Raw genomic sequence first — 20,962 nt, forward strand, 5'->3', positions numbered from 1 at the left:
ATTTTCCAGTTTTAAAAAGAGGATTATTTTAGAATGGCAACACAGTTCGACGAGTACTCTAGAGGCGATCCATTCATTCATGCCGCTGATCAGGGAAACAACTGTAAGTCTGCCCTTCAACTGAATTTTTTAATAATTTCGCCAATAGCGGCCGAGTACAAGCGTCACTGGTCTCCTTATTCGTGGCACGGAGGCACTTGCCTGGCTATTGCCGGCGACGATTTCGTTCTGATGGCTTCTGACACTCGACTTGGCGAACATGGAGGCATTTACACTCGCGAGCTCAACCGAAACAGCAAAGGTAGGGGACAATCATTATTTCTGCTTGCACAAAGACAATTCTAGTTACCGATCACTGCGCAATTGGCCAATGCGGCTTCCAGGGAGACGCACGCGTTTTGCTTCAAAATGTCAAAGCAAAGATTCGAATTTACGAGCATCAACACATGGAGCAACCAACTGCTCCTGCCATCGCTGCCATGCTTTCTACCATGCTTTATTACAAGTAAGCGACACTTATCAGCGGATGAGTCTTCATCTCTTGAATTTTAGACGTTTCTTTCCATACTACGTGTACAACATCGTCGCTGGTCTCGACGGAGAGGGCAAAGGCTCTGTCTTTAGCTACGATCCTGTCGGATCCTACGATCAGGTCCCGATGGTCTGCTACGGCTCCGCTCAGAATCTTATCCAGCCATTCCTTGACAATCAGATCCGACGACCTCACATCAAAGTAGCTACCCCTCCTATTTCAATCGTATTTACTATCTCTTTCAGGAAGATGAAGCACCAAAGATGACTCGAGAGCGAGTTCGTCAATTGGCCATTGACGCGTTTATTTCCGCTTCTGAGCGAGAAACCAACACTGGTGACGGGGTCCGTCCCTTTATCTATCAAAAAGTCCTAATCAAAGCTTTCAGATCACTGTTACACTCATCGACAAGAACGGCACAACTGTTGAGACAATTCCACTCCGACGAGACTAGTAAAATATCTTTTTCAAAAGTTCTATTTTCATCGTTCACTTTTACGCACGGAAACATGTAAGAATTCACGAAAACTGCTTCAAACTGCAATAAATTTGAAAAAAATAATTTCAAAATGCTAAAATTGGCAAAGGAACTTTTGGTTTATTTGCTTTTTACACAGTCGGTAATTTTACAAATGAGAGAGCATCGTTGACTGAGGCAGTTCGTTATTGATCACTTCGGATGTCGTCTCGCTCTCCAAGTGCACTTCGACGTCTCTGTTGTCTAAACAGGTGCCTAAACAGCATGAGTTTAACATTTTCTCTTGAATTTAGTTTGATCTGACCCTGGGAGTCATGATTGTGCAGAACACATTTCCACTTGACAACAGCTTTTTGAACTATTGCTGATTTTCGTAGTTCGCCTTCGTCTAATCGACCCTTCGCTAGATTGAGGAAATTCAACCCGTTTGCGGGTTCGATGTTCAGCTTTTTCTTCGTATCGTCGATGTTGCTTTTCAGTAGTTGTTCTCCTTTCTTTCCTAAAGCAATTTTGTAGTTATAAATATCAGGTCCTGATTCCAAAAGTTATCATTCGCGCATGATCCAAATTTATTCATAAACCCTTCCCCTTGTCTGCCAAAAAGTTTGTACCTTTTATTTGCATATAAGTGCTAACCATCCGAATCAAACTTCCAAGCCAAAGAAGACCTAAGATCAGCCAGAAGAACACTGCTATTCTATACATATTGAACATAGCTTCTATCCCATGTGACCAGCTTGTCTAAAACTTCGTCACCAGCTGTCAAGAAAACAAAATAAAACAAACCTTGTCACAAACCACCGAGATCCCACTCTCCGCAGAGACGGCTGACGACGGCATTGGGTTTGTCAACTCACTTAGGCACGCGTCCTCGTCCATCACGTGCTTTGCCTTCTCGATCGGAGGGATGTTCCTAAATTATGAAGATTGAATTGTCAAGAACTTTTAGCAACCTTGGGACCATATCACCGAAACCAGTCGTAGATAAAGAAATGAAGATGAAATAGACGGAATCTACAACGTCCCATCCTTCCATATGGTGAAATAGCCAAATTGGTCCTGCAATAAGGAAAAAGAAACCCATCACACAGAACAATGTTGTTCCTACGGAAGCAGGGATTCCTCTTTTGAGTCGCTCTTCAGCCGCTTTGCCAATCTTGAGCACAATAATGTTTGAGTTTTCAGACAATTTTGACATCATGTAGCCGAAATATGGGATGCCGACGCTGACGAATACAATACAGAAAATCTTCCCGTGAGGAGTTACTGGTACAAGATTTCCGTAGCCTTTTTCAGCATGAAAAAAAAATGTTTTGAAGTGAAAAAAGAGATCATTTTCTCATGCTTTCCTATCGTTGTAGCGATCGTTCCCGCGAAGAAAAAGGCATTATGAAAGTTCCATTTCTTCTCACAATCTTGATGCAGCGCCATATAGTTTGAGATAGAAAAGTCGGCAGTGCGTTTGAGAATCTTGCGTAATGTCGCTCCGCTGAGGACGAAGACATCTTCGTCGAACTTTCCCTTGAAGTCGGCCATCACCATAAGTTCTAATGAGTTTCGCAAGTTAGATTTGAAGGTTGGCGAAGATCATTATACTATACTTTTGAAGACCATTTCTAGCTGCATACGAAAGTCGGGGTCCTTGTGCATGATCATATCAAGGATATCGATGTAGGCATTTTCGGCGCAGTCGGTGCTGTGCCAGTACTGATACGCCTCGATGATATCCCCTCGATAATAGGCGAGTTCTGTCTCATTGCTCATCATCTTCTTTATCCCTATTTTATAATTAATTCCTGCCTCAGAAACTTTCTGACTTGATGATTTTTTAATACTGTCAAGTTCGGAAACACGATCTATTCCAACCGCAAAAGTTCAAGATAACACTTCTCAAACTAATAACCCGTTAGTACCTCTACAGAGCTTCTTGTTCATTCCCAGTTCGTAGAAGTACATATTTCCGAAACTCTGCGTTTTCAAGATAAGAGCAGCTTTTGCGTCCTCGCATTTCTTTTCTTCGAATTCGCTTTCGCACCAGATGAATATTCCAGCACCAATCAATAAATATATCATGTAACCAGCGAAAATCTATCATAAAGTTAATCATGATTTTTTAATTAAAACTTGATAGGATCGCCTGTTTAAATCAAAAAAAAAATAATTCAAGAGTCAATACTACCACTGACTCGATTGCTTACTGTTATCCTAGTTACCTTTGCTGAGCTGAAGAAGAGCTGTGCGACAGATAGATGTATTCTTAAGGGGGTGGCCCTCCTCTGCATTTTTCTCTCAAAATTACATTTAATTGTAAAGTTCCTAAGAGCACTGCTGCCCTTAGCAAAAGCTACGTATCGCCTCGCCTGCTTCATGAATTATTTTTTACAAAAACTTGGAAGCGCAGCGATTAATTCGTCGCTCCAAATCAATAAGGATTTACGAAGCAATCAATTGCTTTCAGGATCATTCTTACACTTGAATTGAAGAAAGCCATTCTCGTAAATGTAAAAAATAAATAAGATGAAATTGAAAGTGCTCTATCGACATCGTGTTGAAATCTAACGACAATCTTGATTCCCTAGGCATAGGATGAGCTACTCCTCGAACCTTTAACAGATTTAGATACGCGCCTGGCAGATCCAATTAATGGATTTAATCCCTTAACCGAGCTGCTTCTATATAATACGACCTAAAGTAAATTTAAAAATAAAGGTTAGTTTGGAAGATTTTCAATTGTAATTCATGTATTTAAAAAAAAAACAGTATACAGTCGACTCTGGCAATTACGAGTAGCAGAATTACGAGTATTTTGACAAAAACCCGCCAATTTTGAAAACAAGGGATCATCGACCGAAAAAAATTTTTTTCGAAAAAATTGAGAATGCTTGATTTTAATCATTAACCCGCTAACAGGGTGGTCGATTTTGCCTACGCTTTTGCCTGTCTGTGATTGAGTGAAAACATGGATCCGGGCATGCGATTGGCTACTCATTTCCACGCGTGGCCGTGAGACGGCCACGCGCCTGTAACCGGGTTAAATCTTTGGCTTAAGAGTCTCCGGCTCTTCAGATGGTTTTAAAGCAGCTTCAACAGATTGAAAATTTGCATTTTTTTTTATGAAAGTCTCTGAATATTATTTTAATTTTTCGTTGACAAAAAACTTTCCAAAGGAGTACGGTGGTAGCTAAGAGCCTTAGCTCTCTCCTGAAAAAAATTAAGGGTTTCCCTCAGCTTAAATCCCTGAAAAAGCTTGATCCTATCAACCTGATCTTTAACGGCCTGTATATCATTGAGGAGGTAGAACTAGATTTTTGAACAACCGTGATTTTCGGGATCATCATAAGGGAAGCGGTTGTATTCGAGTGTTAAATTCGAGTTCCAATTAAATTAAGGGTGTAAATAAGATAGCTTCGGAGAAATACTAACTTCAAGGAGGCCCATTTTCGCAATTCTTGATGGGGGGTCCTTAAAAATGAAATCGAGAGAAAATCGAGCCACATTTTCCAACTCGGAGAATTACGAGTATTTCACGAAATTCCCGACAAAAAAAGGCTCGTAATTGCCAGAGTCGACTGTAATACTTGGCCCCCCGAAACCTTATTTTAAAATAAACGAATAAGTGCAACAAATAATATTGCAGTTCAATCCACCCATCCCTTTTCTGTATGTTTCGTTTTCCTCGCTCTCTAACAGAAACGGACGAAGTTAGCATTTTCTCCTGACAACTGTCGACTAAAGGGGACAAGTATTGAAAAGCTATTTAGAAAGCAAAGCAATGAATATTAATCCTGGCATGTACAGCGCCCGAGAAGTGCATCGATACTACAGAAAACACTCTAGAAGAACACAGTCCCCTTTTTTTAAGTATTCTAACCCGAGTCAACCAATGGCTTTATTATGAATATTTTCAAGTCTTCTTACCAGTCACTGAGAGCCACTGCTCTCAACTCTATGGAACCCAACAGCGAGCCAATTTGTTTAATAACCAGCTCGCAATAGAAAAACAATTGTGAATTTCTATTAGCAATTCTTGGGTTCATTCCAACATGGAAAAAAACAATGAGATTGCTCCACGAAATCAAAATATAGCAATATCTACAAGCATTTTTTTCATTATCAATTATAAGGAGACAACTGTAAATATGCATATCGCAAGAAATTGATTTAATCTCCCCCTGACTTTGGGCTCACGCTTCTGACTGTATCAGAACTGTTCAAATATTTTCCATTTGTAGCATAAACAAACGAAAGTGGACAAGATGTCAAGCCACCAGTAGTTGAGTCGTTTGAACTGGAGTCTTGAACAAATTTTATCAACTATATAAGACTCTCACGAAATTACAAAATGTCCGTTTTGTCAACAAATGAATTGTCGAGGCAGCAGAGCTCGCCTATTCCGGATTCAGCTGAAGAGATGGTCGAGGAAGGGAAGAAGATAATGGCGATTTTCAACCAGTGTGCAAAGGTAAGTAAGATTTTAAAGAAGATTATTATTTCCTAGACGATAAAAATCTACAATGCACGACTGAATAAAATACATGAACGCCGTGTTCAAATTGCCAAAGTGATCAATGCTCTTGGAATAAACAACTTGGACACGCGCCCAGTCGAACGTCACATGGAAGTAAGAAAACGCTATTTCCCCCTCTTTATCTTCATAATTCCAGATAAACGTGAAGAAGGGGAAAGAATCAGTCGCTTCAGAGCCGCTCTTTTTGCAAGAAAACGCAATCAAAGCAATTTTCCAGCGAGACAATGCCACAAAACAAGCATCAGTTGCATTTAAACTTCGCCTTACGCCAAGGTTCTTCTTCCTTGATTTCATTTCTTAAAGTATTTTCAAGGATTAAAAACGTTACCATTCAATGGCAAATCTTCCATCCTCTGATTCGCGAAGAACCACCGATAAACGAAGCTGTCTTCGAATTCAGCCGAAAGTCACCTGATCAAGCTTTTGGTGAAAAACTAATAAAAGTGGCTGACTTTTAATCTTAATTTTCAGTGACACCGATTTTGACGGACAGAATGGATTTCGATCGACTCGTCGACATGGATAACTTTCATATTGATATCCACCTAACAGTTAGGGGTGTTAAAGCATTCAAAGATGACGACGAGGGCGAAATTGTATCAGGTGAGATTAAGAAACGAATACTATACTCGAGAAAGAAGAGAATCAGTAAAAAACGGTTTAAAATCTTTGAATCAAGCGATGATGGAGGGCCTGAACTTCATGACGAAAAATGATCCAGCAGTGGAGGAACAAATGAGAGCCATAAACGAAGCGACCAAATTTTTGCATTGAATAGCTGATCGAGCTGTTTTCTACTATAATCCCAATAAACGTATATACTGTTGCTTGCACCATTATCGATCATTGCCATAAATTATTATGACCATAATCTTAATGTTCTCCAATCCTATCGGTTAACAGATGACATTCTCAGAGACAAAGCAAAAATTATTATAACATTTTATCATTTTAAAAGTCTCTAGATGACCGAAACCAAATTTTTATGTTATTGTTATACAGTTAATCCGCCACGTCCGACAGTAGAGAGAGAGAGAGAGCCCCCGTCCAATGACAAAACCGATCAAGCCCGTATTTGGAAAACAAAAGCAAACTGCCAAAACTACGCTTAAAAAAACTAAATCAGCACCTAAAATCCGAAAGGAGCCCAAGAAGCCGACCAAGAAGACTGCCAAGAAACCGTTAATAGTCACACCTCCAAGGCAAAAGGGTCCATTAACAGACGAACAATTCGACGGATACGAAGATGACATTGAAGACTTGGAAATTTTTAAGGTCCATGGTTTCTCGATGAAAGATTTGGGGGTGAACAACTCAACTATCGGTATGTATTTCGGTCTATTAGACTCGATGTCTTGAGGACTTTCAATTGAGCCCGTGGGAACTAGAGACAAATTTTAAGATGCAATTGAGACAGAAGAGATCCAAGGCGAGCTTGACGAAGATGGAAATTTCATCGATTTTCCTGATGACCCAGAAGAAGAAAACAAAATTATCAAAGAGCCACCTAAACCTCCTATTGCAGAGCCGAAGAAACCAGATTTTGCAAAGCCTGGAAAGAAGACTACTAAACCAAAAAGATCAAAAAGGAAGGCCCCAGAGCCCGACGCCGATGCTGACGTGAAACAAGAATATGACCCCGATGCTCCCCCTTCAACTAAGCAGAAAGTTCGAAAGCGGCAGAGCAAGCCTCGAACAAAACGGCCGGACACTTATAAAGAAAGAATTAAAATGGCGATTCGGAACTGGTAAGACACTGATAGCAAGGAGGAATATTTTCAAACTTTTTTTCTTAGTGGAGGATCATCGGCGGTCCACATGATTTACAAATTCATGGAAGAGAAATGGCCAGAAGACTACGTAGCCGACAAAAGGCAGCAATGGCAGAACTCGATTCGACATAATTTATCCCTTCATAAAAAAGACTTCCGACGGTAAGAAGAACAATTTCAGAACAGTGTTTAAAAAGCCATTAGAATTCATAAAAATGGCCGGCAAGAGTGGGCAGTAGTCGAAGAGGAAGGTCGGTTGAGTGCAGTTCCAACAGAAGAAGAGTAAGTTACGCGATTTGATTATTACATTCATTCCATTTTAGTGAATCCACAGCTCGTCGATCAAGAAAGAAAAAGAACCAACAAAAACAAATCGAGAGTTTGAAGCCACAAAAAACTGACCTAAGAATTCCGCTTAACAAACAGTTGCTCGAAGTAAGATTTTCGATTAAAAATTCCAATTGATCTTAAATTCAGGCTCACAAGAAGGGTTCTCGAGAAGTGGTCCTTGTCTCCCAGCGAGATGCGATTATTCTCTGTACTTTCTACCAGTATTTCTTCTATGAATTGGGAAATACTGCAGCATGGATGCAACGATTGACTTTCCAGGCAATAGAAGAAGGTAAAGCCTGAACCACGTCTATCAAATGAACACAAATTTATGTTTAGATGAGCGACCACGGCGGCTCTGCCCAGGAGTTGTTCCGATTCCGACATCAGAACTCATCGCAAATACTTTGGCGCACGCCAAGACCAACGAAATCGAGGAGGAAAAAAAGAAACAAGAACTGCAAAAACAGATTAATGAAGAAGCATCTTCGCCAGAACCCGAAGTTTCTTCAAACTCAGATTCGATCGAATCGACTTCTCCAAAGCCAGTTCTGATTGAACCTATGAAGATAGTTCAGGAGCAGTCTAATTCAACTGAGCCCACCAAACTTGTTTCTTCCAATCTGACGCCAGCAAAGCTGTTAGCATCCCGATTCAAAGATGCCTTCAACAAGACTGTCAAGGATGGAAAGACTATCACGCCTGCCAAACCCTCAGTTCCCAAACAACCAGAAAACACAAAGCAATCAGAAGATAAACCTGCGCCAAAGAAACCAGTTTTCGGTCGAGCTAGAAGGCCCGTTTTCAAATCGCCCTTCATCAAAAAAGAATGAATTCCTAATTCACGTTCCAAGTTTCAAAGATATGCCCAGGGATTCGGGCTGAAATTAGTGTAAAAATTAGTAATAAATTTATTCAGTTGCCCGAATTCCGATTATTTCCGTATTTCTATATTCTTCTCTTTAAGTTATTTATATATGTTTTGCTGCATCCAGAATGCATTACATCTGTACCTTCCCTTATCGTGCAATACCTGCTCTGCTTTCTAAGATACTATTTCAGATAGTAGACTGTCCATATATTCGTAATAAATAATATAAACAAAAATATGGAGAATTGAAGTATATTGCACAAAAATAACAAAGTATAAAGTTTAGACACTCATGGAAGAAAGGACTTCAGTTCGAAGTATAAATCAGCCGGAAACGGAGTCGTCACGGGATGGCTCAAGGTTCTAAAATTTCTTTGAAATGATGAGCAGAAACTTTCGCGTGAGGTTGTCACTCAAAGTGATTGATGTACCTGACATATGAGCTTTACATAAGGCCTCGCTGGATCCACTGGTATCGCACAGAAGGGGCAACGCGATATGAACTCCTGTGTTCCTTTAGGCAGTTTATGCTGAGACCAATACTTTGCTGTTGCCAGGCTGACAATGTGTCCGCAAGGATTAAACGTGAATCCAGGCTCTTCTGAGTCGATGTGGAACGCTGCTTCTTTGCCTTTCGTTGGGGTCTTGAATGGGATTTCACGGTTGAGTTCAATGTGAAATTTCAAAATGTGAAAGCTAGCGTGTGATATCGAGCAGCTGTTCAAAGACGACTTTGACAAAGTTTACGGACGATGAGTTTAAACATGCTTTGTGGAAACATTCCAAATGGCAGCCTGGATCCAATAACGCTTCGGAATTGACATGGTTTGACCCTTTCCTTGAACAAGCGCCACAACCTTTTGACTCTCTTGTCTACATAAAGGGCACTCCTTGACAAGCTGCTTCTTCTGGTCGAGCTTTTGTCCCCAGTCACAGGGGCCCTGTACGTGCCCACATTTCATGTAGCAGTAGGGCTGGCGCTGATCGTTCGTCTTGTGCCCGGAAAACTTGAGCGTCGACAAGCCGACGGGACACTGGACTCGAATGCTGTTCAGACGATCAAGAGCGTTATCTAGTGCGGAAAAAATTTAAATGGGGCTCGGAAGGGCAACGGAATATTAACAATATGATTCTACGGACGTAATATAAATCATATTGTTGTTTTATATATTTACCTATATCTTGATCTTTTGGCATATTCAATACAGATTTCTCCGATCGCCACAGTAAGGTCACCCCGCAGAGGTCAATTAGCGTCCCATCCCTGAGGACGTTGTCGAACTAATTTACAAAAAGATAAATCACATGATTCGTTTTTGCAAGTGCAAGTTACAACACGCACCTCGGGGCAGAACTCGCCACGTTTCTGGTCACTTCGAGTTTCCCTGAGGGAGAAGACGGAACCGCCAACTGATAATTCGCGCCAAGTGAGATTTTGGTCGTCAATGTGGTGGATTAGGACGCCGTTTGTAGTTAGGCCATCCATTGTCCCGTTCATGTCCCATTTTGGGGCCTTTTCGCCGAGGAATATCCTATTCTTCGAGTCGAAGCCGGCTTAAAATTAAGCTACAGTAGTTTTTACTTTGATATTTTTACCTGCGTAAATTCTAGCGACATATGGAGGCTCCCTATCACAAACAATACGGCATGAAAACCTCGAAATTGTTGATTGCTCCGGGAGGACAGTTCTTGATCCGGCTTTGGCCGAGGCGCCAGGTTGAATGTCAATCAAAACCATGTCGATCGGTGGGTCTGTCGATCTGCCAATTTGGAACAAATCTACATACTGTTATTGAGAATCGATAACGCATTAACAACATGACAATTGGACGCAATAAAATACAGTAGAAGACGCTGTAAAAGACACTTTCTAAAATTCTAGCTTGTGACCACGTGAGAAGCTATAAATTTCTATTAAAAGTGTCAGAATACACTCAGAAAATCTACTCATATTTTTACTGTCTCCATAAATCTCGAAAAAAAATCTGCCCGACGGAAGTGGTCAGACCTTCTTCAAACAGAAGCTCGTGTTGAAACCGTAAATTTTACCTCTTCAAAAGGCAAATATAATATACTGTCTACGTAACACTACTGTATTGCTGTGTATATAAAGAAGAAAACTGACGGTACCTTTTGTTTCATCGTGTTCGTATTTGACGACGACTTGGGTCTTTTCAAAAGGGTCGAATCAGCAGTTCAAGAATCTTATTGAACAAAAATTGTGATGGGCAAACAGTTGACAAGAACTTCCAGTAGCTTCAGTAACAAAAACTCAGAAGCACTTATGTCGGAAGATAAGTGCAACAAATATTGGCACACTGTCGATTTTGCTTTTGAAACTATCACTGTAACTCAACTTTTAACTGCTCTTCCAGAAAGCTCGCCTCGGCAGCCTGTGTAGAAAACCTGAGTCAGGATCTGAAAGTTATTCATTAAAGATCGTTCAGACCCTGACTCAGGTTTCCTCCACACAGGCTGCTGAGCCCAGAAAGAAAGGAAGCTACAGGGAAGACTTACTGTATTTGACGTATGAAATATCGCTGAGTGCCAAATATTTGAAGCATATGTTTAAATAAAATTTATACAGTCGATTCTTTACGACCCCATTCCTGTCTATTTAGCGTGTACGTGACAGTATGATTTCTCAACTATCAGTTCGGCTCAGAACTTTCCGCAGAGGATATGGATCTGCGTGCGGTTGACATTTGCGTGGCAAAGCCAAACACTCCAATTTTCTTTCAAACATGAAATCGCGAAAAAAAAGAAGAAATACAAGGGAAGTCGCGGAGCCGCCTTCCTGACTTTGATTGATGAGCTGTGGGCTCGTGCAGGACAAGTCGAAGGTTTGTTGGCCTGTTGGTGTTACTCCGTTCGGTTTTGGACGACGACGAAGCTGGAAATTAAATTAAAGCAATTTACGAACTCAAAACATAATGATCTTTGTTCACTCAAATAAAGATAAAGATGATAACGAAACAACTGTAGTTGTCGTTCATCTAAACGAGTTAACCTAGTAAGAAATTTAATTTGAATTATTATTTCAAAGCTATGAGCTCTTACAGTATATCTACTTCTTCTTCTTCCCTTATTGCCTCCAGGCAGTTCTCCATCTGTGCCCAAAACTACAAGTTCTCCATAATTTATCTCCTGTCTTCTCATTTTATTCCATATCTATTCAAAAACTAACGACCAAAAACAATTTTCCTTTTTAGCGATGAAAAAAGCTCGTAAAACGATAATTATCTTTTTCGATTCTTTCTTTCTTTTTGAGATTGAATGAAAACTACGAGAAATCGTCGATTTCGTAGTCAGCTCCGAAAATCAGTGAGTCACCAGAAGTGCACGAGCGCCGCCGCGCGATTGGTCAATTGGAAATTTCGCTCTCAGCAAAATCGAGCAACAGAAGAAGAAAAAATGAAGAACTGGAAAAATTGACGAACCAGATGAATAAGTAGTTTCTTTTCCGAAGATGACTTTGCAGAGTTTTTTTTTCATTGATGATGATGACTGAGAAATTGCCTTATTATTATCTGCTTTTTGATAAAACTCTATATTAAATGAACTCGTAACCTCCGAAAGGTGCTCGTCTTTAGCAATAAGCTGTATACATAATCTTGTTTCATGAAAATATAAAATGACAATCCACAATTTGGTCTAAGCTCTAAATTTAATTTCTAATGAATCGAGTATCGCGAAACTCGTTATAAAAAGTTTTTATTAAAAACTTCATTTATTTCTTCCTCAGAATGGGCCGAGGTCGCTCCAGATCACGAGGACGCGGTCGCTCATCGTCTTCTTCCTCGTCTTCATCTTCGTCCTCTTCTTCTTCTAGCTCCTCTTCTTCCTCTTCCGGAAGTTCTCCAGACCGCCGCGATCGACGAAGCCCTCGTCGGGGGAGCCCAGGAATGTTTTCAATTGTTTCGCTTTCAATTGTAATCGCTAGAATCAAATCCTTAGAAAATCCTTTTCAAAAACATAAAAATAAGGTCGACGAAGAGGATCTCCTCGACGAAATTCACGAAGACGATCCCCATCGCCGCGAAATCGTCGACGATCGCCGCCAAAACGTAGATCTCCAAGGTAAAAAATGCCTTTCTTTCAAAAACTAAACTTCTGAAAAAGCCCAAGAAAACGAAGCCCACCTCGACGCAGACGATCTCCCAGTCCTCGTCGACGATCGCGATCACCAGTTCGAAGGAGAAGATCGCCAAGTCCCAGAAGACGATCGCCCGTGCGTAGACGAAGCCCAAGACGTAGCAGATCAAGATCAGCTCCGCGAAAGCGAAGAAGTCCTACTCCAGTAAAGGTTAGAAACGCCGTAATTTCTTAATCGAGAAACCACTTGCGGCTTCGAGACTAATAATCGACGATTGTCCATTTCTTCAGTAATAATGTTCTCTTAGGATCCAGTGCGAATTCAAGTCACGAAGCTCACGCGAAACATCACAAAAGATCATCTCTCCGAAATCTTCGGCACTTACGGAACAGTCGCTCATGTAGAAGTCCCCGGTGGGAACGGATTCAGTTTCAGCTTCCGCCACCAGGCTTTTATCGAGTACGAATCGTCAGAAGATGCGGCTAAGGCGGCGAAGTTCATGGATGGCGGACAAATTGATGGACAAGAGATCATGGTTACTTTGATGAAGGGAGCGCCGCAAAGGAATGGATCAAACTTTCAAGTTTGAAAACTTTCCCATTTCGATTTTTTCGAAACAAAGTTTATTGAAAAACGAGATTTTCTCTAGATTTTCCAGATGTATCTATTTTCATCCTTCCTTTTCGATCCTTTTCCTAAGACGACGAAGTCCCCCTCGCCGAGACAACTCCCGCGATCGTCGGGAACGCCGCCGCAGCCCACGCAGAGAGAGCCCTCCTCGTCGCCGCCGCCGTGGCTCGACCGGCTCGTCCTCCTCCGATTAAAAAGAAAAGAAACAATCTCTCACACTTTTACCCTGACTCGCTGTGAAAAAGCACCCTTTTTATTAGCGGCCCGCCACATTTCTTCGTTTCGTTTCCAACCTTTTGAATTCACCACAGCCGATTTCAGGAATTCCACAGAGACAGATTTAGAATAGAACTGCCGTTATTGAATGATCCATTCTGGGTAGGGTGGGTCACTTTCAGGGTTGGTCTTTCGATTTCGATTTTTGTTTGTAAGATGCTTGTTCTTACCCCAATAAAGAGCTTTCCATGGAAAACTGATCAAAAAATTTTTTCATCCCTCATTTTTGAAAAAAATTTTGTCGAAAAACCGGTTTTTCTAGAATAACACCGGAAGCCGCTGACAGTACACGTGATCTTACTGTATCATCATAAAGAACTCGTTAAGCCGGTCATTTTGGTACCCGAAACTTCCCCGGGAAATGGCAGGAAAAAAAACTGCTGAGATTAAGACTGTAAAAGTACTTTCCCGGGAGTGCACAGAGGTGTTCGGGTGCTCAAAATGATCAGCACGGTGAGAGCTTTCAAATGAGCACAAAAAGAAAGTGCGGCTCGAAAAATGTTTAAAAAGTGACCCACCCTATTTCTGGGTGAATAATTAGGAAACAAATCACATTATTTTCACTCAGAATCATAATCTCACAATTTGTCACTTTTCCTTTCCTTCGATTTTATTGTCTAGTACAAATTTATCGTCTAATTGTATTGGAAAAAAGAATCCTAGACCAATTAACGTTTAATCCAAGTTTATCTTTATCCCTTTTAGAAACAAAAGAACTCAAGATGCCCGGGCTTGTCACACTTGTCTCGCAAGACAACCAGAAAATTGAGGTTGAGCTCAATGTCATCAGACAATCAAAGGTAAGAAATATTATCTAATTTATAAATTAATATATATAATATAATTAATAATTTATCTTTCGTCAGGTTTTTTCAACGGGATATTTAAGGTCATCTCCGGAATGCTCCAAGACCTTGGTGAGGATGAAGATACCGAGTACCCCATTCCCAACGTCTCCCACGCCATTTTGAAGAAAATCATCGAATGGTGCGAGTAAGTACTGCTAGACTTTTATCAAAAGAAAACCAAGTCTCTTTGACCGATTTGACTTACCATGTCTTTCAGAGAGCACAAAGATGACGCCCCGATCGATGATGAAGACCCGAACTACCAAGAAAAGAAGCGAACCCAGGAAGTGCCCCGATGGGACGCAGAATTCCTCAAGGTCGACCAAGGAACGCTCTTTGGTAAGTCTCCGCCCTCTCATCTCTTTTGCTTACTTTTTCGCCCTAGAAATCATCCTCGCTGCCAACTACCTTGATATCGGCCGCCTTCTGGACTTTGCCTGCATGACTGTTGCAGATCAAATCCGCGGCAAGACACCAGAAGAAATCCGTAAGGTAAACCGTCGGTATCAATCACTGTTTCTTAGAAAAATTGCTTGATGAGGAAGAGCGAGTAAACTCAAAATACGGGCCCCCTTCAAATATGAAGCCCCGTAATGAAGTTGAATCAAAGCCGTATCTTTACCCCTAACCTAAAAAACGAAAGAATGCTACTAGAAACAGCTGCCAGAAACGCTCTTACATCCCATTTTGCTCCTTATATTGTGCGAATAAAAAGTTTGGCTTAAATTTGCTAGTTTTTGAATTTCCGTCTATTTCAATTTGATAAATCGATTGAATAAAGTTCCACAGGGTCAATTCTCTAGCTTACTTAACCCCTATACCCGAAGTGTACAATTTTTGTCGATTTCGGGATATAATCGCCCGCTGAATGGAACTGGTAGGTCGGAATGACCTGAAAACTCAAATGAGTATTTGCACAAGACTTACGCACCTTTTAGCAAAATTTCGGCGTGATAAGCCCAACAAGTACTGCACGAGTACTGATTTTCTCACGCCACCCCGCCCGCTTCAAGAAAAGAAAAATTTCCCTTTATCTTTTGGAGTCATCTTTGCTCCGGTTTCGTGTTTATCTATAGGTTTTCTACCATGTGGAATTCGAAAACCATCGTTAAAAATGAATTGGATGAGTTTTTTTAAATACTCGCCATATAAAAATTTTATAATAACAAAATAACTTATCTCAGTTTCACCACTAAATATTGATTTTTTCGAAAATCTAAAAGTGCAGTTCGAAAGAAAATCATTAATTTGGTATGATCTGAGATTTTCAGAAGATTATCTCGAGAGGAAGATCAAATCGACAAAAATTGTACACTTCGGGTAAGGGGGTTCTTTAGGCAGCTTCGAGTATAGGGGTTAACAAACCATAATTAAATTTTTTTAAGTTCTGGTATATAGTTTTATTGCCCGAAATTCACGCTAATTCAATATGAGTAACCATCGTATTTATGTTTTGACAAAACTTTGTCCACACTTGTGGATCACAAATACTTAACGTCACCTCTAGCACTTCAACATCAAGAACGACTTCACCGAGGAAGAAATGGAGCAGATCAAGAAAGAGAACGAATGGTGCGAGGGCAACTAAACTATCTTCTCCTACCACCACCAGTCTTGAACAATTCCAAAAGCTCTTTTTACAATTGAAATGTTCTATTTAATTGTATGATAGATACCCCCTTCCGCGCGTTGTTTTTTCCTCTGTATAATTTTTCGAAACCATTTTTTCGTATTTTTTTTCTCAGGCGTACCAATCAAGTGAAAACCTCTCTTTTTCATTTACCAATTGAATAAACTCATTTACGGAACTCGTACAGTCTCTTTTCTATCATCTTGAGTTTATATTATCCGAATAGTTTATCTTGAGAAAGAGAGTTATCTGTATCAGTTTGAAGCTCAACAAATCGACCTGTTTATAAGACCATCAAAAGTTCAGGGCATTCAAAATGCATGAAATAATGTTCTTGCTAGCCCAATTTTTTCGTCGAGCCTATGAAAATCCGTTGCACTTGATTGTAGTCTACTGTAACCAGTATTGTCTCCTAAAGACGTTATTCTTCGATGATTCTTTTTTTCGAATATACAGTTAAAAAGTTTATTTTGTATCCGCTCTATTCTTAAACCATGCAAAAATTATTCTTGATTTTATTCACTTCAACAGCCTGTTACTCTCTGATTGGGTTAGAATGTCGCACAACATGTATCACAAAGAACCGAAATTAGAAGCACCAAACAGCGACTACGCAACTCAACAACATCAACGCGGCATGCATCAGCGCAGGACTCATTTGCCCCAGAGTTCTCTTATGGAACAGGTGACTTGTTAAAGCTTTCTTATTCCTTTCAATCGGGCTTTTTAGATCGCGGAAATTGCCCGAAATCCAATGAATCGCTCGCCAGAAGAGATGCGAGAGCACTTTCTGAACATGAAGGCTGAGCTTGGGAACATCAGAGAGCGTATTAAAAACTCCCCTGCTTTGGACTCGCTGCGGGAAACACAGCAACTCCAGTTGGAAGTTGTTCAAGAGCAGTTGAGGATGAAACAAGAGCTGATTCAGCGACTCAAGGACTCTGATGTAAGACACGTTATTTATTGACCTGCTTCTTATCATTTTTAGCTGGACAAAGACACAGCGATGGAGCTGATGTCTCAATAGAAGATGCTCTGCGAGATGCCCACTGCCTATTTTGTACATTGCCACTTTATTTAATTACGATCTACTAGATTCATTCGATAGAATAAAAATCATAATAATGCATAATTCAAACAGCGTAAATATCTTCCATTAATCGTTAATGTGAAGATATCTTCAATTTCGAGTCTATGTATTTATCAACAGTGTTTGTTTATTAGTGGTAGATGTAACGATTGAGCTTTATTTGATAATTTTTCCAGGAGCAGGGAACACCTTGAGCGATTTTTCGAATAGTTCTCTAGTAACTCCGTTCGGAGTGTAGATGGAAGTGACTGGAAGCCGACTGACCGCGTTCATATTGTTCATTTGGTTGTCGTAGAAGACCATATCATCAAGAGCGATGCCGGTTTTCTCTGCAAGAGTCCGGAAATGCACCTCTTTAGATCGCGCCTTGTAGATTTCCTTGTGGGCGAAGACATCGTCTGGCTTGATGTCAAGTTTAGGCCCGATTCGCATTTTACGGAGGCACTCTGCTGCCCAACTCGGCTCTTAAAACAAAGCTCAATACACTGTAGAAAACTTGTGTACTTGTCTAACCATCGCAAGTAGAAGCAATGCCGACTATTGAATCGGCATATTTTGGGTCAGTGTGAAGCTCGTAGAGAATCTTTCTAACATCTCCCAGAAAGTGCACCTCTTCGCCTTTACAGTCCTTGACATTTCCATTCTCCTGGAGCTTGAAAGGACTCCCTCCTCCCCAGATTTCGTACATTTCCGGCGCCCAGACGCAACCGTCAAGGTCGAAAACGAACATTTTTGGCATTTTGTTCGACATTCTGTTGGTTTCAAGGTTTAAAAGTTAAGTCAATGCTCGCATGCTTTTATTGTTAGAGACAGATTATTGTTAGATATGTACAGGAAGAGAATTATATTAGCATTCAGCACGATAAGTACCAATATATCTTCCACAACTTGGGTTTCCGCAATAGTGCTCGATGTCTCGCATGTACTAAAATGAAAATAAAACGAACGCCCTTTCAAAATATCAAGGTGAATTATTGATCAAATAATCTTTAAAAGCGAGAATATCCTCGAGTGCTTACCCTGCAACAAAATGGAATGAAGCAGCAAGGCCAACAGCCGCACAAGAACATTGTGAAACAAAGAAGGAATGAAAGAGGAGCATGAGCTGCTTCTGTCGTTCGAGTGATTGCAGTTCCTTAGTGAAGGTGTTAGGGTCAATACTTAGCAGAAAATTGCAACTTACGTTGGCACTGGTCGCAATAAATCCTCTGGGGATATCGAAAATGAATTCCCTGATCTGACCCCATGCTTTGGACAACATAGATTTGCGTGTGACCATTGCTAGTCCTTACTGTCCGTTGTTCTTCAAAATATTGACTCTCTGGTTGGGTTGCGATAGGGATTTCCTGTGATCTGTGAATAAGATCACCGTCAAAAGACAAGTTTGTTTCTCCCTTTTTAGTTTCATCCATTGCTTGATTATATGATGGTGGCATTTCATTTGCCATTTTTTCGCTTTTTTTTCTATTCTCTCAGTTGCAAGAAAAATTAGTCACTTTTTCGTATATTTTATAGTTGTTTTATTGAATATCATATATAGTATCTTGTCCGTTACAGGAATACGTTTAATTGAGAAACAGAGAATAGGAAGTAATAGGATTCGTTACTGATTAACCCCACCCCTCTCTTTTCCACAGTCTGCTAATATTGCAACTAGGTAAACAAGATAGAAAAATGAGCATTACGCATGCGAACATTCGCGCTTTTTTACAAAAACGAACTTTGTGAAAAGAAAGCAGTGACGTACAGCGGCCAAGAGTTAGAAAAATATTTGACAAAAACATAGTTTGTGTGTGACAATACGCGTTTCGTGGTTTTGTTGTGTATCTATCACGTGAGCAGTTTGAAAGACCGTTGAACTTTTTCATTTTGACTCTTGACGAGTTTTACAATTGTCGTTTACTTTTGAATCTGTAGCACCAGTAGTTTTGGTGTATTGTTTATCAGGTTTTTGTTGATGTTGGAGATGGCAGTAGAAGAAATTAATTTAACCGGGGAGATCCGGGACGAACGTTGAATTACTAAATATGAGCAGTTATTTAAACGCAGTCATAATAAAACAGAATGGTTTAAATGGAAAATAATTGCTAACACACCTGACTAAAAGGAGGATATTGTCCGTGTTGTTGCTGCGGAGGTGCTCCCATGCCTGGTGGGGCTCCTCCTTGTGGTGGTGCTCCGGGATATCCACCTGAAAAGAAAGGATTATTATCGAATACAAATATAGGAGCAAGTTAAATTATCGTGATAAATTTAACTCACGGTGTGGTCGCATACCCCCTGGGTACTGAGGAGGATACTGGCCATATTGAGGATAACCTCTAGGCGGGTATCCTTGGTATCCAGGATGTCCAGGAGGGTGTCCATAGCCAGGCGGCATTCCAGGTCGAGGTGGATAACCACCTGAGCCGGGGTGTCCGTGTGGTGGGTAACCTTTCATTCGGGCTTTGACTGGGTCATTTTCTTATTTTTTCTAAAAGTTTTTCACTAAAGCCGTGCCTTGCGGAGGATATCCAGGATGTCCACTTGGGTAGCCATAAGGGTAGCCTGGTTTCTGCGCCATGCCAGGGTGCATTCCTTGAGGCGCGTGAGGGTTGTATCCTGCTGGTGGTGCACCTTGGGGACTTTGGCCAGGATGGGGTTGAGACTGCCCTTGCATTGCTGGCCCTCCTGGGCTTTGCATCATCGATGGGTGTCCTTGACCTAAAAAGACATCTTAGCTAGATAAAGACTAATAAGGATCTACCCGGAGAAGACTGTTGAGGTGACTGATGCGGGATATTCGGCGACTGAGCATGTGGTGCTTGAGGCGTTTGCGGATTCACCGATGGGCTCGCATGTGTTGAATCTGGTCTGGGAGGAGGATTAGGCGTCGAAGGCTGTTTCTGGGGTGATATCTAATACTCGGAATATAAAAGAACTTAAACTGGCGCCAACTACGACCTGTTGTTGCGCCTGCGGTTGAGAGCTGTGTAGATGGTGAGGCTGGTTCATGGCGTGTGGAGGGTAGCCTGGCGCCTGGCTACCTGGATACGGCTGGCTGGCTGGCCCACCAGGATAACCGGGGCCATAGCCTGGATGCTATAAAATGCTAAATAAACTTATAAAAATAACGATTTACCTGTGAGTAAGGAAATCTGTGTGCAGGATTCTGAGCGGCTTGAGGATTAGGTGCTCCAGGTTGCCCAGGCCCATTCCCATGAAAACCAGGATAACCGGGATGTGGCTGACTTTGTGGCGTAGCTGCTGGATTCTGTTGCGTTGGCATCGCACTGTTTTGAGCTGCAGATGGAGACTGTTGAATTGGTGTTTGTTGTTTGGGCGGAGGTTGTTGTTGCTGCTGTGGTTGTTGAGCTTGAGAAGACGCCGAAGGAGCGGGACTTTGAGCTGGCTGAGACTGCGCCTGTTCTTGTGGAGTTTTTGGAGGCTCTTCGGTAATCGACTGGGGAGGTTCGGTTTCGGAACTTGGCTTTGGTGAGACTCTGGCTTCGCTTTCGGAGTTGACCGCTTGAGGAGGGTTATTTCCAGGAGTTGGCGGATTATCTGGTTGATTTTCCGTAGGAGCGGGAGATTTTACAGCGGATTCAGTCGGAACGGGAGTTGAGACTGGAGGAATTTGTGTCTGTGATGGCTGATCATTTTCGGTTTCTTGTGTTGACGCAGGAGTTGCTGGCTTTGGTGGGTGACCGTTTGGAAGCCCGTTCGGTAGTCCTGGGTGCTGCTGTATGCCTGTATGAGCTTGTGGAATGGGTGGTTGGGCCATTCTCGGGCCCTCAGGTCTAATCTGAGACAGAGTGGCTATTTTGGACAAAAAATAGGGGTCTATCCATCCAAATTCCATCCAAAAAATTTCTAACCGGGTCTATCCATCCAAAATCCAA

At 41.3% G+C, this 20,962-nt stretch overlaps 10 protein-coding genes across 14 annotated transcripts; 6 read left to right on the plus strand and 4 right to left on the minus strand.

The window, feature by feature from the left end:
* Nucleotide 1: 1 nt before the first annotated feature.
* LOC145711039 (proteasome subunit beta type-1-like) lies at nucleotides 2–1,081 on the plus strand. The gene is made up of 6 exons (XM_081788764.1): nucleotides 2–103; nucleotides 149–301; nucleotides 346–505; nucleotides 553–733; nucleotides 778–876; nucleotides 921–1,081. Exons 1-6 carry the CDS (start codon nucleotides 34–36, stop codon nucleotides 984–986), a joined length of 729 nt encoding a protein of 242 aa, XP_081644890.1. The 5' UTR covers nucleotides 2–33; the 3' UTR covers nucleotides 987–1,081.
* A 77-nt stretch (nucleotides 1,082–1,158) lies between these two features.
* On the minus strand, nucleotides 1,159–3,083 carry LOC145712030 (uncharacterized). Its single transcript, XM_081789717.1, has 8 exons — nucleotides 2,924–3,083; nucleotides 2,612–2,788; nucleotides 2,423–2,557; nucleotides 1,964–2,297; nucleotides 1,797–1,923; nucleotides 1,622–1,751; nucleotides 1,315–1,509; nucleotides 1,159–1,265 (listed from the first exon to the last, which is right to left on the minus strand). Exons 1-8 carry the CDS (start codon nucleotides 3,081–3,083, stop codon nucleotides 1,159–1,161), a joined length of 1,365 nt encoding a protein of 454 aa, XP_081645843.1.
* Nucleotides 3,084–5,299: 2,216 nt separating this feature from the next.
* LOC145711040 (uncharacterized) lies at nucleotides 5,300–6,365 on the plus strand. Its single transcript, XM_081788765.1, has 6 exons — nucleotides 5,300–5,472; nucleotides 5,509–5,631; nucleotides 5,675–5,811; nucleotides 5,852–5,964; nucleotides 6,010–6,141; nucleotides 6,218–6,365. The coding sequence occupies exons 1-6, from the start codon at nucleotides 5,353–5,355 to the stop codon at nucleotides 6,310–6,312; spliced, it is 720 nt and encodes a 239-aa protein (XP_081644891.1). The 5' UTR covers nucleotides 5,300–5,352; the 3' UTR covers nucleotides 6,313–6,365.
* A 193-nt stretch (nucleotides 6,366–6,558) lies between these two features.
* On the plus strand, nucleotides 6,559–8,710 carry LOC145711023 (uncharacterized). The gene is made up of 7 exons (XM_081788741.1): nucleotides 6,559–6,862; nucleotides 6,941–7,286; nucleotides 7,335–7,472; nucleotides 7,515–7,592; nucleotides 7,634–7,745; nucleotides 7,788–7,932; nucleotides 7,980–8,710. Exons 1-7 carry the CDS (start codon nucleotides 6,589–6,591, stop codon nucleotides 8,471–8,473), a joined length of 1,587 nt encoding a protein of 528 aa, XP_081644867.1. The 5' UTR covers nucleotides 6,559–6,588; the 3' UTR covers nucleotides 8,474–8,710.
* Nucleotides 8,711–8,747: 37 nt separating this feature from the next.
* Nucleotides 8,748–11,811, minus strand: LOC145711034 (E3 ubiquitin-protein ligase pellino homolog 1-like). 3 transcript variants are annotated; one of them, XM_081788755.1, is made up of 10 exons: nucleotides 11,572–11,811; nucleotides 11,309–11,404; nucleotides 11,133–11,159; nucleotides 10,642–10,693; nucleotides 10,108–10,290; nucleotides 9,854–10,065; nucleotides 9,687–9,792; nucleotides 9,344–9,583; nucleotides 8,943–9,136; nucleotides 8,748–8,874 (listed from the first exon to the last, which is right to left on the minus strand). In XM_081788755.1, the coding sequence occupies exons 1-10, from the start codon at nucleotides 11,668–11,670 to the stop codon at nucleotides 8,836–8,838; spliced, it is 1,248 nt and encodes a 415-aa protein (XP_081644881.1). In that variant the 5' UTR covers nucleotides 11,671–11,811; the 3' UTR covers nucleotides 8,748–8,835. The 3 variants fall into 3 exon arrangements, with proteins under 3 accessions (XP_081644881.1, XP_081644883.1, XP_081644882.1); XM_081788757.1 differs by having other exon boundaries at nucleotides 8,748–8,883; XM_081788756.1 differs by having other exon boundaries at nucleotides 10,642–10,674; nucleotides 11,114–11,159.
* Nucleotides 11,812–12,240: 429 nt separating this feature from the next.
* LOC145712031 (uncharacterized) lies at nucleotides 12,241–13,196 on the plus strand. The gene is made up of 4 exons (XM_081789718.1): nucleotides 12,241–12,412; nucleotides 12,496–12,591; nucleotides 12,634–12,817; nucleotides 12,915–13,196. The coding sequence occupies exons 1-4, from the start codon at nucleotides 12,258–12,260 to the stop codon at nucleotides 13,194–13,196; spliced, it is 717 nt and encodes a 238-aa protein (XP_081645844.1). The 5' UTR covers nucleotides 12,241–12,257.
* A 114-nt stretch (nucleotides 13,197–13,310) lies between these two features.
* Nucleotides 13,311–16,513, plus strand: LOC145711053 (S-phase kinase-associated protein 1-like). Its single transcript, XM_081788781.1, has 5 exons — nucleotides 13,311–14,313; nucleotides 14,403–14,506; nucleotides 14,579–14,700; nucleotides 14,747–14,853; nucleotides 15,869–16,513. Exons 1-5 carry the CDS (start codon nucleotides 14,236–14,238, stop codon nucleotides 15,947–15,949), a joined length of 492 nt encoding a protein of 163 aa, XP_081644907.1. The 5' UTR covers nucleotides 13,311–14,235; the 3' UTR covers nucleotides 15,950–16,513.
* Nucleotides 16,514–16,545: 32 nt separating this feature from the next.
* LOC145711059 (uncharacterized) lies at nucleotides 16,546–17,117 on the plus strand. The gene is made up of 3 exons (XM_081788786.1): nucleotides 16,546–16,676; nucleotides 16,722–16,937; nucleotides 16,980–17,117. The coding sequence occupies exons 1-3, from the start codon at nucleotides 16,548–16,550 to the stop codon at nucleotides 17,016–17,018; spliced, it is 384 nt and encodes a 127-aa protein (XP_081644912.1). The 5' UTR covers nucleotides 16,546–16,547; the 3' UTR covers nucleotides 17,019–17,117.
* Nucleotides 17,118–17,198: 81 nt separating this feature from the next.
* LOC145711051 (magnesium-dependent phosphatase 1-like) lies at nucleotides 17,199–17,834 on the minus strand. Its single transcript, XM_081788779.1, has 2 exons — nucleotides 17,595–17,834; nucleotides 17,199–17,545 (listed from the first exon to the last, which is right to left on the minus strand). Exons 1-2 carry the CDS (start codon nucleotides 17,830–17,832, stop codon nucleotides 17,238–17,240), a joined length of 546 nt encoding a protein of 181 aa, XP_081644905.1. The 5' UTR covers nucleotides 17,833–17,834; the 3' UTR covers nucleotides 17,199–17,237.
* Nucleotides 17,835–17,870: 36 nt separating this feature from the next.
* Nucleotides 17,871–20,922, minus strand: LOC145711026 (uncharacterized). 3 transcript variants are annotated; one of them, XM_081788744.1, is made up of 9 exons: nucleotides 20,203–20,922; nucleotides 20,025–20,162; nucleotides 19,828–19,978; nucleotides 19,581–19,784; nucleotides 19,344–19,514; nucleotides 19,178–19,272; nucleotides 18,265–19,102; nucleotides 18,101–18,216; nucleotides 17,871–18,006 (listed from the first exon to the last, which is right to left on the minus strand). In XM_081788744.1, exons 1-7 carry the CDS (start codon nucleotides 20,920–20,922, stop codon nucleotides 19,100–19,102), a joined length of 1,482 nt encoding a protein of 493 aa, XP_081644870.1. In that variant the 3' UTR covers nucleotides 17,871–18,006; nucleotides 18,101–18,216; nucleotides 18,265–19,099. The 3 variants fall into 3 exon arrangements, with proteins under 3 accessions (XP_081644870.1, XP_081644872.1, XP_081644869.1); XM_081788746.1 differs by having other exon boundaries at nucleotides 19,359–19,526; XM_081788743.1 differs by having other exon boundaries at nucleotides 19,344–19,526.
* Between the last annotated feature and the right edge of the window lie 40 nt (nucleotides 20,923–20,962).

Source organism: Oikopleura dioica, chromosome 1, assembly GCF_907165135.1.
Source record: "Oikopleura dioica chromosome 1, OKI2018_I68_1.0, whole genome shotgun sequence".
Taxonomy (NCBI): Eukaryota; Metazoa; Chordata; class Appendicularia; order Copelata; family Oikopleuridae; genus Oikopleura; species Oikopleura dioica.

What these genes read in the sequence shown, in the direction of transcription:
- LOC145712030 (XM_081789717.1), bottom strand. Translation starts at nt 3,083, where the DNA reads ATGATATATTTATTGATTGGTGCTGGAATATTCATCTGGTGCGAAAGC. An exon ending in TCTCGGTGGTTTGTGACAAG is followed by an intron (nt 1,752 to 1,796) that starts GTTTGTTTTATT and finishes ACGAAGTTTTAG; the next exon opens with ACAAGCTGGTCACATGGGAT. An exon ending in CACTTATATGCAAATAAAAG is followed by an intron (nt 1,510 to 1,621) that starts GTACAAACTTTT and finishes AAATTGCTTTAG; the next exon opens with GAAAGAAAGGAGAACAACTA.
- LOC145711026 (XM_081788743.1), bottom strand. Translation starts at nt 20,922, where the DNA reads ATGGAATTTGGATGGATAGACCCCTATTTTTTGTCCAAAATAGCCACT. An exon ending in TCCTGGATATCCTCCGCAAG is followed by an intron (nt 19,527 to 19,580) that starts GCACGGCTTTAG and finishes ACCCAGTCAAAG; the next exon opens with CCCGAATGAAAGGTTACCCA. An exon ending in AGGGGGTATGCGACCACACC is followed by an intron (nt 19,273 to 19,343) that starts GTGAGTTAAATT and finishes CTTTCTTTTCAG; the next exon opens with GTGGATATCCCGGAGCACCA.
- LOC145711039 (XM_081788764.1), top strand. Translation starts at nt 34, where the DNA reads ATGGCAACACAGTTCGACGAGTACTCTAGAGGCGATCCATTCATTCAT. An exon ending in CGCTGATCAGGGAAACAACT is followed by an intron (nt 104 to 148) that starts GTAAGTCTGCCC and finishes TTTCGCCAATAG; the next exon opens with CGGCCGAGTACAAGCGTCAC. An exon ending in TCTACCATGCTTTATTACAA is followed by an intron (nt 506 to 552) that starts GTAAGCGACACT and finishes CTTGAATTTTAG; the next exon opens with ACGTTTCTTTCCATACTACG.
- LOC145711040 (XM_081788765.1), top strand. Translation starts at nt 5,353, where the DNA reads ATGTCCGTTTTGTCAACAAATGAATTGTCGAGGCAGCAGAGCTCGCCT. An exon ending in TTTTCAACCAGTGTGCAAAG is followed by an intron (nt 5,473 to 5,508) that starts GTAAGTAAGATT and finishes ATTATTTCCTAG; the next exon opens with ACGATAAAAATCTACAATGC. An exon ending in GTCACCTGATCAAGCTTTTG is followed by an intron (nt 5,965 to 6,009) that starts GTGAAAAACTAA and finishes CTTAATTTTCAG; the next exon opens with TGACACCGATTTTGACGGAC.
- LOC145711034 (XM_081788755.1), bottom strand. Translation starts at nt 11,670, where the DNA reads ATGAGAAGACAGGAGATAAATTATGGAGAACTTGTAGTTTTGGGCACA. An exon ending in GAAGAAGAAGTAGATATACT is followed by an intron (nt 11,405 to 11,571) that starts GTAAGAGCTCAT and finishes TTTAATTTCCAG; the next exon opens with CTTCGTCGTCGTCCAAAACC. An exon ending in GGCGCTTGTTCAAGGAAAGG is followed by an intron (nt 9,137 to 9,343) that starts GTCAAACCATGT and finishes CGAAAGGCAAAG; the next exon opens with AAGCAGCGTTCCACATCGAC.
- LOC145711059 (XM_081788786.1), top strand. Translation starts at nt 16,548, where the DNA reads ATGTCGCACAACATGTATCACAAAGAACCGAAATTAGAAGCACCAAAC. An exon ending in AGAGTTCTCTTATGGAACAG is followed by an intron (nt 16,677 to 16,721) that starts GTGACTTGTTAA and finishes CGGGCTTTTTAG; the next exon opens with ATCGCGGAAATTGCCCGAAA. An exon ending in AGCGACTCAAGGACTCTGAT is followed by an intron (nt 16,938 to 16,979) that starts GTAAGACACGTT and finishes TATCATTTTTAG; the next exon opens with CTGGACAAAGACACAGCGAT.
- LOC145711053 (XM_081788781.1), top strand. Translation starts at nt 14,236, where the DNA reads ATGCCCGGGCTTGTCACACTTGTCTCGCAAGACAACCAGAAAATTGAG. An exon ending in AAAATCATCGAATGGTGCGA is followed by an intron (nt 14,507 to 14,578) that starts GTAAGTACTGCT and finishes CATGTCTTTCAG; the next exon opens with AGAGCACAAAGATGACGCCC. An exon ending in CACCAGAAGAAATCCGTAAG is followed by an intron (nt 14,854 to 15,868) that starts GTAAACCGTCGG and finishes CGTCACCTCTAG; the next exon opens with CACTTCAACATCAAGAACGA.
- LOC145711051 (XM_081788779.1), bottom strand. Translation starts at nt 17,832, where the DNA reads ATGTCGAACAAAATGCCAAAAATGTTCGTTTTCGACCTTGACGGTTGC. An exon ending in CATTGCTTCTACTTGCGATG is followed by an intron (nt 17,546 to 17,594) that starts GTTAGACAAGTA and finishes CTTTGTTTTAAG; the next exon opens with AGCCGAGTTGGGCAGCAGAG.
- LOC145711023 (XM_081788741.1), top strand. Translation starts at nt 6,589, where the DNA reads ATGACAAAACCGATCAAGCCCGTATTTGGAAAACAAAAGCAAACTGCC. An exon ending in AAAATGGCGATTCGGAACTG is followed by an intron (nt 7,287 to 7,334) that starts GTAAGACACTGA and finishes TTTTTTTCTTAG; the next exon opens with TGGAGGATCATCGGCGGTCC. An exon ending in GCAGTTCCAACAGAAGAAGA is followed by an intron (nt 7,593 to 7,633) that starts GTAAGTTACGCG and finishes ATTCCATTTTAG; the next exon opens with TGAATCCACAGCTCGTCGAT.
- LOC145712031 (XM_081789718.1), top strand. Translation starts at nt 12,258, where the DNA reads ATGGGCCGAGGTCGCTCCAGATCACGAGGACGCGGTCGCTCATCGTCT. An exon ending in AGCCCTCGTCGGGGGAGCCC is followed by an intron (nt 12,413 to 12,495) that starts AGGAATGTTTTC and finishes AACATAAAAATA; the next exon opens with AGGTCGACGAAGAGGATCTC. An exon ending in GAAGTCCTACTCCAGTAAAG is followed by an intron (nt 12,818 to 12,914) that starts GTTAGAAACGCC and finishes ATGTTCTCTTAG; the next exon opens with GATCCAGTGCGAATTCAAGT.